The sequence below is a fragment of the Opisthocomus hoazin genome, chromosome 12, assembly GCF_030867145.1.
Source record: "Opisthocomus hoazin isolate bOpiHoa1 chromosome 12, bOpiHoa1.hap1, whole genome shotgun sequence".
Taxonomy (NCBI): domain Eukaryota; kingdom Metazoa; phylum Chordata; class Aves; order Opisthocomiformes; family Opisthocomidae; genus Opisthocomus; species Opisthocomus hoazin.
The window spans coordinates 18,385,842-18,395,609 of NC_134425.1; the positions used below are offsets into that span (position 1 = coordinate 18,385,842).

Consider the following 9,768-nt stretch of genomic DNA (forward strand, 5'->3'; position numbering starts at 1 on the left):
ACCTTGTCCCCCCCGGGGGGAGGCACCTCCCGGCGGGCTGCGGGCGGGGGTACCCGCCCGGGGAAGCCGGGGGGAGGCCCCGTCTCCTCGGGACCGTCCCACAGGGCGGCCCCGGGGGGGGGGCGGGGGGCGGGTCGGTGTCGGGGGCTCCTCCGGGGAACGGAGGAGCAGCAGGAGGGGAATAATCCGGGTTTACACCCGCTGGTAAAGCTGGAGAAATCCGAGATCGCTCCGGCTTACAACGGCTGCGGAGCCGGTGCCGGTGCCGCGCAGGTCCCCGCAGCCGCGGAGGAAGGCGGGGGCTCGGCGGGGGCGGCCCCTGCGCGGTCGCTGAGCCCCCGGGGGCTGCGGGCGAGGGAAGACGGGGCGGGGGGGGGGGCGAGGGGGGTTGCCTGGGTGGGGTGGGCTCTCCGGCCGCTCCCGCAGCCGGTCCCGGGGAGCGCGGGGGCGGCCGGGCCCCGCCGGGACCGCCCCGACAGCAGCACGGCGCGGCGGCCGCTCGCTCCGGCGGAAAGCCTGACCGGGTGCATAAAACGTATTGGCATAAAATTAGCGAATGGCACCAGCAGATTGTAAATCACCTAAACGGTCAAACCGCAGATATGAATCAGAAATTCCTGTAGAGATTAATGTTTCCTAAGATTCACAGCAATTATGCATTTTTTGGACAAAAGCCTTCTCCCAACCTCTGATTTCCCGAGCGCTGCTTTTTTTTTCTGAAGTCTTTCCAGGTTTCGGTGGGGTTTCTAACGAACGATTTACCAAAGGAAAGGTTTCATTAACACCTCTAAAAACTATAAAGTTTCAAGGGAGGGAGAAAGGGAGCAGATAGGAAGTCGGGGAACGCAATACACTGACCTATTGGCAACGGTCCGAGCGCAAAGCACCACGGGGGGGGGGGGGGGGGGGGAGGGAGAAAAAAAAAACACAACAAAACCAACAACCAAAAAACCCAAAACTCAGGAGAAATGAAAGGGAAAAAAAAATAACGCGGCGAGGGCAGCGCTGCGCAGGGGGTGACGAGGCTGCTGTTGCGAGCTGCCCCTCCCCCCCCGAGCCCCCAGCCCCCGCTGCTGGCCCCTTGTCCCCGCTTACTCCCCCGGGGTACCCGGGGCAGGCCGGGCTGCTCAGCAGCAGGAGGAGGAGGAGAACGCGATGGCGAGCAGCAAGGGGACATTATTTCTCGAGGAAATAGGCTGGCAGGAGGTGTGCAGGACTTCGGGTCTTCCAGGCACTATTTTTGCCTCCTCGCCTCTGTGCAGAACTAGAGATGATAGTTGGGGCTGCAGGTAACGGAGCCTGTTCTTATTCAATTTTCCTAAATGGCCCGGAGAGCACTTAAAAGCCCGGAGAGCTTCTGGCCAGCATTTTCTTATTAACTAATTTCACTTCGATCCTATTAAAGTGTATGCTTTATAACCTTCAAATGAACCTCTCCCTTCTAAAACAAAGCCATTACCTTTTAACGCCAGAGTGAAGCTTTTACAAATGTTGCTTCCCCCCCTCCTTCCCCAACCCTCCAGGAGCACCCACTGCCGCCCCCCGCTGCCCCCCAGCACCCGGGGGGGCTCGGCCGAGGCCCCGCAGTCCCGGAGCCCGGGGAATCGTGGGCAGAGGGAGCTAGGAAATGGGATTGGGGAGATCTCGCTTTATTTCGCTTTGGGAAAACCTCTGCAGTAATGGGTTTTAAATGGGTCCGTACAATGACCGTTTCAAACGGGTTCTGCTGTTTCCTGGTAACGCTCACCACAAATGGTAATAATAAAAGATGGAGTATTTTTTCTCACCTTAGGTCATTAGATTTACGGACAAGGTACTAAATCATTTTAGCTCTCCAAACCTTGAAGGAGAGGCGCCCGTCCCCTGCTCTTCTCCTCCCCTTGCTAAAGAAACCTGCGACGAGGACGGAGACAAAACAGCCGCCGAGACTCGAGGAATGTCTTCCTTTAATATTTTACCAATAATAACAATAATAACGAAAAAAAGTTGACGCTGGCTGCGGAGCGCAGCTTGTCAGTGGCCTCGTCCCAAAGCCCTAACATGTAGGGTCATTAATCGTGTTTTCTTTCCAAATCATATGTCACTGCAATTAACAGATTCTGATCAAGAGACTCCTTTCAGATTGATTCCATATGTGATAAGGAATGTGCAGCTTGTTATCTATATGTCGCCTTGGAATTATGGAAAAGCTTCAAACGTGTAATTTGAAGAGTCTTTTACCCGGCGCTTTGATCTTTCCCTCTATTTCTTTAACTCTTTTTTAACTGCAGCCCTTCTCCTAATCCAGCTTGTTTGTTCACCCCCCCCTTTCCCCCCCTTTCCCTGGGTGGCTGCGCCCCGTCCCTGTGCGCACCCCCCTCCACGTCCCGCATTCCTCGCACCGCCCCGCACCCCCCGCACCGCCGGCAGCTCTCCTGCGACGTCCCGCAGGCAGCCCGCGTCTCCCCAGCCGGGCCCCGCGGCGGACAGACACCCCCCGCCCTGGGCCACCCCCCGGTCCCCGCGGGCTGGCGGGGAGGGGCGAGGCGGGAACCGGGGTCGGCGTCCCGGAGGGAGCGGGGCGGGAGCGGGGCTGCCTACGCACGGAGCCCGGCCCGGTTCCTCCTTCCGGCGGGGCCGGCCCCGCAGCCCCGGAGCCGGTTGCCGACCCGGGCAAGCCCGGCTGCAGCCCGAGGGAGGTTTGGTTTCGCCTCGGCGACCGTGAGAGGCGGGAGGCGAGGCCGGGCGGAGGGGGGTGGTGTGTGTGTTTGGGGTAATAAATCAGGAGCCGCTCTCCCGGCTCTGACAGGTCCCGGGCAGAGGACACGTGTCTGTCCGGCTGCGGAGCCATCCGCCGCTGCCGCTCCCCCGGGGCCGGCGGCCGTCGGGCCCCGCACCGCTCCCCCCGGGCGGGCGGCCCGGCTCTGGCCTCCCCCCGCGCGTCCCTTCGGCCCCAGCTCGGCTTCGCTCTCCCCGTGCTCCGGGAAAGGGGCTTTGCTCCCTTTCCCTCCCGTCCCTCCGCCCCGCTCCGCTCCCCGCCGCTCGCCCTGCCCGGCTGCCGCAAGCGACCCTCCCGCACCCCGCCGCGGACATCGCCCCCGCGCCCCCGCCCTGCCCCTGGGAGGCGCTCTCCTCCCTCTGCCCCCCACCCTTTGCTGTCTTCGCTTTGTTTTTTTTCTTTCTTTCTTCCCCCCCCCCCCCCGCCCGCCGAGAACCGCATCCCCCCAGATTTCTCCGCCCGTCCGTCTGGTCCGGCTGCGTTTCCTCTCCGCTTCTCCCCCGTCAGCAAACCCTCCCTCACCCCCACCCCGACCCGGACCCGTTCGCATCCGCAAATCCCGTGCCTCCCTCCCGGCTGCCCACGGCCGCTTCCCTGCGGCAGCCCCCCACGGCCCCGGGGCCACCCCTCCCGCTCCCACCGCAGCCCTGCCCGCCGCTGCCGGCGGCTCCCGCGGGGAGCGAACCAGTATCGATCGCGCTGTCGATGAAAAATCGCGACATAATCCCGCCAGCCTCGGCACTCGGCGCCAGGCGGGCCGGTTCGGTGGGACACGCGTGTGCCCCCGTCCCCCCGCCCCGGGCGGGGCACAGCCCGGCCGTGACACCCGCACGACCGCACCGAGCGGCCGCCGACTCGTCCCGCTTCCCAAATTCCTCCCTCTCCCCTCCGAGGCAGGTATTCCCGCAAGCTGTGCCCCGCGTCCCAGCCCTCCCCATCGCCCCAGCCGAGCGCTGCCCACTGAAAAGTTTAAAGCAAATCGGGACGTGGGGTTTTTCCTGTCGTCCTTCCGAATTAAAAATTAATAAACTTCTAACTGAACTTCGTATCGTTCTCTCCCTTGCCTTACAGCATCAAAAGCTATTGCAGGAGCAACGTCGAATAGAAGAAATAAATTCCTTCGACCCAGAGTTGTTTTTTTGCGCTAGATTAGCAGATAGGAAACGCTATAAAGATGAACGTAATACGATTAGAGATGTTTCCTACAGATTTTCATATATCGATTCAGGGAATTTTAATTCTGGAGCTTGCTTTGCTATAATCCGCATTTATTACAAGCTGATAGAGTTTTATTATAGCAAGCTATCAAGGTCGATTCCTTTAACTGCATAATCTGACACGAATTTCATTTTTAAAGAAATGTAGTTGTAAAAATCCATACTGCGGGCACAGTGGTTATATTGTACCTAAATCATATTTTAAAGGCAATAAATCCAGGGCGGATTTAGGAAGAGCGGAATCTGGTTAAACGGCTCCGCTCCAGTCTCAACTCCTCAAAGACCCTGCAAACTTTTTTTTTTTTTTTTTTTTTTAGTTGAAACACCGAGATTTAAAAAAAAGCAGATAAGGGTGGCAGGTTCAGGTCCCCTCTCCCCGCCCGCGGGTCGGATGAACTTTTTAGGTTTCGCCCCAGGCTCCCAGTAGCCAAGCGGGGGACACTGGCGCTCGCCAAAGGCGCGCCGTGCCCGAACTGTATCGTAACCGCTCTCAAAAGGCGAAATGGCAAGTCACACGCTGGTGTCAGAGAAAGGGGGGGTGGGGGGAGGGCGGGGAAAAAAGGCAAACCGTAATTTAAAATGTGTTGATCGTTAAAAAAAAAAAAAAAAATTGGTAATTAAAACGTATCTTGACTCCTTCCCAACAGCTCCTTCCAAGCCCGTGCCACTGCTCCCTTTGCAAGTGTTGCACGTACCAGGTACTTCCTTCTCAGCCTTGTAGTGATTCAGAACAGAGGGAATAAGCAAAATGATCATAAATTTCCTAATTAGAGATTTCGCACCAAGACAAAAAGGTGTTAATGAGTTTAATTCCAGTGCCTGTCATTGTCCCTTTTTTCACACCACTTATTTACTAATGGCCCAGAGGGCTGCTCCCGTCTCTCCTTTGTTAAGATTTTAATTTGCCTTCTTTTCTGCCTTTGATGTAAAATTGTGACCTACAACTCTTTGAAGTCTCTTATTAGGAGGAAAATTAACTTAGCTTTTCCACTGTATCTGCCCACTGTTAGCCCAGACAAAATGTAGAGAACTCCTTAAAGATTCAGTACATTGGGAAATTTTTCAAGGTAGTTCTGGAAATGCGAATTTAAAAAAAAAATCGAATGGACTTTAAAATCTATATTAGGAGATGTAACCCTCACCAGAGCCGGAGAGGGGGAAGGGAAGGAGGGAATATCTTAATAAAGAAAACAAAAATGAACCCGGGCAAGCGCAGGCTGTAAAATTGAAAACCTGAAAAGGGGGGGCTGGGGGGAGCGGGGGGGGGAAAGCAGCCTTTATTTTTAAATGTCATAACTTTTTCCTGTCCCTCTCGTGTGCCGCTCGCAGCTGACACCCTATGCTCGGGGAGGTGGGGGGGGGGGGTGGCGACCGGGAAAGAAATTATATCTACATCTATCTCTATGTAATTAGAATACCGTGAGGCAGGGTTAAACCTTTGTAAAACACACAACTGATTGGCGATCGCTAAAACGAGATTTGAAAGCAACTCAAATAAAAGATCGCGACGTCAGTAAACAGATTAAGGAAAAAAAAAAAAAAAAGGAGGGAAAAAAAAAAAAGAAGGCAGCTCTAGTGACAAACCCGGCGAGAGCGAGCTCTGGGCATGGAGAGAGAGGGAGGCAGAGGGAGAGAGAGAGACTTAAAAGAAATAGGAGGGGCTTGTGAGAGACTAGAAATGTCAATCAGAGCCCGGAGTCCCAATAATCTCAGGCAATCTGTTAGGACCTGACCTGGGTCCACTCAGATCAATAGGAAAAGTGAGAGAAGAAAGAAGCGATCGGATCGTTTACCGAGGCGGCCGAGGACAGGAGGGAGCCCGCGGCCTCCGCGCACCCCCGGCTCCCCCCTTCCCCCCCACCCCCCCCCAAATGTCCGCCGGAGTTTGCGGGAGGCGCTGAAAGTGCGGGCGGCCGGCGAGGGCGAGCGACCCGGCTCCCTCCTCCGCTCCCGGCCCGGCTGCTTTCTCCCCTTTCTCTCCCTTCTTCCTCTCTTCTCCCTCCCTCCCCCCCCCCTCCTCCTCCTCCTCCCCCCCTCCCCTGCCCCCGCTCCCCCACCATGTCTTTCCCCCAGCTGGGCTACCAGTACATCAGGCCGATTTACCCGGCGGAGCGCCCGGGCAGCGGCGGCTCCCGCGGCGGCTCCGAGCTGGCCCCGTCCGGGACCCTCTCCAACGTCCTCTCCTCCATGTACGGCGCGCCCTACGCCGCCGCCGCCGCCGCCCAGGGCTACGGAGCCTTCCTGCCCTACGCCGCCGAGCTGCCCATCTTCCCGCAGCTGGTAAGAGCCCCCCCGCGCCCCCCCAGCCGGGGCTCTGCCCGGGATCGGCCCGCGGAGGGAGGGGGTCCGCCGGGAGGGCTGTCGGGGGAGACGCGGCGGCGTCGCCGCCCGCCCTCGGGAGAGCCGCCGCAGAGGGGCCGGGGCCGGAGCAGGAACCCGCGGCTTCGCCTCGCTCCGCCCGGCGCGGGGTTTGACGGCCGCGGGCACCGGCCGCCGGCGGCCCCGCCGCTCACACGCGGCCGGCGGAGCCGCTCCCGGGCGCCCCGCGGGCACCGGCCGCCCGCCTCGGCGCAGTGCGGCGCGGAGAAGCGGCTCGGCCCGCCGGTACCGGCTCTGCTCCCGGGATCGGTGGCGGGACGGGGAGGGGGGCCCCGGGCCGGGCCCGGCGCGCCGTCTGAGCCGGGCCGCCCCTTCCCTCTCGCCGCAGGGCGCCCAGTACGAGCTGAAGGAGAGCCCGGGGGTGCAGCACGCCGCCTTCCCGCACCACCACCCCGCCTTCTACCCCTACGGGCAGTACCAGTTCGGGGACCCGTCGCGGCCCAAGAACGCCACCCGGGAGAGCACCAGCACCCTCAAGGCCTGGCTCAACGAGCACCGGAAAAACCCCTACCCCACCAAGGGCGAGAAGATCATGCTGGCCATCATCACCAAGATGACCCTCACCCAGGTCTCCACCTGGTTCGCCAACGCGCGGCGGCGGCTCAAGAAGGAGAACAAAATGACCTGGGCCCCGCGCAGCCGGACCGACGAGGAGGGCAACTCCTACGGCAGCGACCACGAGGGGGAAGAGGACAAGAGGGAGGACGAGGAGGAGATCGACCTGGAGAACATCGACACCGAGAACATCGAGAGCCACAAGGACGAGCTGGAGGACGAGCTGCAGGACGCCGACCTCCTGCAGTCCGACTCCAAGACAGACTCTGAGGGCTCCGAGGGATTCGAGGACCTGCCCGGCTCCGAGGAGCGCTACCTCAAGGCCGCCGACGGCGAGCCGCACCATCTCCGCCACCACCACCTCCACCACCATCACCACCACCACCACAAGTGCGAGCTCCCCGCCGCCGCCGCCGCGGCCCCCCCCGCCGGCCCGGAGCCCCTCAAGCCGCCCCTCCCGCCGCACCACCATCTCTCTTCCCCCCCCTCCTCCGCTTCCTCCTCCGCCGCCTCCTCCCCGACGGACGGCCCTTTGGCCGGCGCCTTGCCGAAACCCAAGATCTGGTCGCTGGCCGAGACGGCCACCAGCCCGGACAACCCCCGCAAGTCGCCCGGCGGCGGCTCCCCCTCGGCGGCCGCCCCCCAGACGCTGCCGCTGCCGCCCCCGCCGCCCCACAGACTCGTCTCCTCCTGTCCCCTCGGCAAATTCCCCAGCTGGACCAACCGCACCTTCCCGGCCCCCCACCACCCCCACCCCCCCCCGGCCCCGCACCCGCTGGCCTTACTGAACACCCCGCACCTGCTGGGGCTGGGGGCCGCCCCCCCCGCCGCCGCCGCTGCCTTCCCGCGGCCCGCGGACCAGGCGCAGAGCGCGGAGCCCGCCGGAGCAGGTGACCGCTGACCGGGGACGGGGCGCGACGCGACGGGCTCGGCGCGGTGCGGGAGGCTCCGTGGGATCTTCCCCCGGGTGGGGTCGGCGGGGGGCGGCGGCCCCGCGGGTGCTCACGGTGCCCCCGGCCCGGCCGTCGGGGCGGGGAGGGGGGCTCTTCGCCGGGTCTGTGGTTCACCCCGAGAGTTACCTTCCCCCGGCGGTGATGCGGGTTTTTCGGTCGCTGTTGCTGCTGCTGCTGCTGCGGCCGTCTTTACGGGAGGGGCCCGGCCGGGAGGCTTGCTGCGGGGCCGGTGCGTTGGTTTGCCCTCGGACGGTCGCTCCCGCAGCAAAGCCGTGGTTTCGTCGTGTTTGCGACTTGCTGAGGGGAAATCTGAAGTCCAGAGGCTTAATGCGGGGATGGGGAGAGGAATAAACCGGGGGCGGTAAAGGAACGCTATTTCCCCCCCCCCCCCCCCCTTCTCTTTTTAGATCGATCTAGTGCCTTGGAAGTAGAGAAAAAGTTAATAAAGACAGCTTTCCAGCCAGTGCAGAGGCGGTAAGAGCTTGCTTCCCCAGTCTCCTAAGGAAACGTAGAGGGAGTTGTCAATGGTTAGCTGCTTCTCTCCGCTTCTGTAGTTCCCTTTCCAGGGCGGTTTCGGGTTCTTCCTCTGCGTGCGTGGTGGGTTATTCTGATTCTTTCTGTCTATCTGTCTGTCTGCCTGTCTTTTATTTTTTTTTTTTTGGCCGCCTCGTTCCCGGTCCCGGTCTCTTCCCGCGGGCGAGGCCGAGCCGCGCTCGGTGTCCCGGTGTCGGGGTCCGAGGCCGGGACTCCTCGGGCAGGGCGGGAGCGCCGGGGGCAGCGGCAGCAGCGGCAGCCGGCTTGGCCGAGCCTGGGGGGCAAACACCGCGGCAGCGGGAAAACGACAAGGAAAAATAATAAAAAAAAAAAAAACAACAAAAAACAAACAAAAACAAACAAAAAAAACCAATCCCCCAAAATTCCGCCATAAAACAAACAAAAAAAAAACCGCGCCCAGCTAGTCGGAAAAACGAAGAGGCTGAGCCTTGCTGTCCTGCGCCCGGTGCAGCGGCCGCTGACACCAGTCACGCTTTTGACGGACTGGAACCGCGGGGATCGGGCCCGTGGTATTTTTGCAGCAAACTAAATTTTGCTCCAAGTCACTCTGAAAACTTTTTTCTATTTAGAAATCTATATAAAAAAAATAAAAAACAAAAAACAACAAAACCAGTGCTACTTACAGTTAAAAATATTGTGCCGACCCAGCCTGACTAGAAAACCTATTAAATATTTTTTTTTTTCTGTGTCATTTTTTTCCAGGCCCCAGAACCAACTCGATGCCGCTATGGTTCTATCGGCGTTGTCGTCATCATAGTTAATTTTTTATCGTTGTTGTAATGATTGTAAAAAAAAAAAATTAAAAACAAAATCTCTGTATAGTTACAACTTGTAAGCATGTCCATATATTAAAACTAAAAAGGAAAAAAAATACCTGCTTCTGTGCTATCATCCGGATTAGCCGAGTTCTTGCAGTTTTTTGGCAGTCCAGTGAGAATTCGGTGTCTCGATTTTTTTTGTTGTTGTCGGTTTGTTTGGGGGTTTTTTTGTTTTGTACAGGCGGTAAAAATGTACATACGCGTGACCCAAATTGTACCAGAAAGTCTCTATTTTTCGCTAATAAATGAACTGTTGCCACTTTGACTACACTCTCCCCACCCCTGCCGTTATTTTTCTCCCCCCCCTCCCTCCCGTCGCCGGCCGCTGTTTTGCCGGGAGCGGGGCGGGCAGAGCGCGGGACGGCGGGGCCGGGGTCGCGGAGCGGGGCCGGGGCCGGCGGCGGGCGGCGGCCCGGGGCTCGCGGCCCTCCCGGCAGCGGCGGGGCCGAACGCTGGAACCGCAGCGCCCCCTGCAGGCGCGGCCGCCCCGTCCCGGTGCCCGGCGGTGGCGGGGGGAAGGGGGCCGCGTGCGG

General features: G+C 60.0%; 1 protein-coding gene across 1 annotated transcript; it reads left to right on the forward strand.

Moving 5' to 3' along the window:
* The first annotated feature begins 5,973 nt into the window (after positions 1-5,973).
* On the forward strand, positions 5,974-9,345 carry IRX3 (iroquois homeobox 3). Its single transcript, XM_075433780.1, has 4 exons — positions 5,974-6,255; positions 6,683-7,799; positions 8,270-8,336; positions 9,120-9,345. The coding sequence occupies exons 1-4, from the start codon at positions 6,034-6,036 to the stop codon at positions 9,172-9,174; spliced, it is 1,461 nt and encodes a 486-aa protein (XP_075289895.1). The 5' UTR covers positions 5,974-6,033; the 3' UTR covers positions 9,175-9,345.
* Positions 9,346-9,768: the final 423 nt, after the last annotated feature.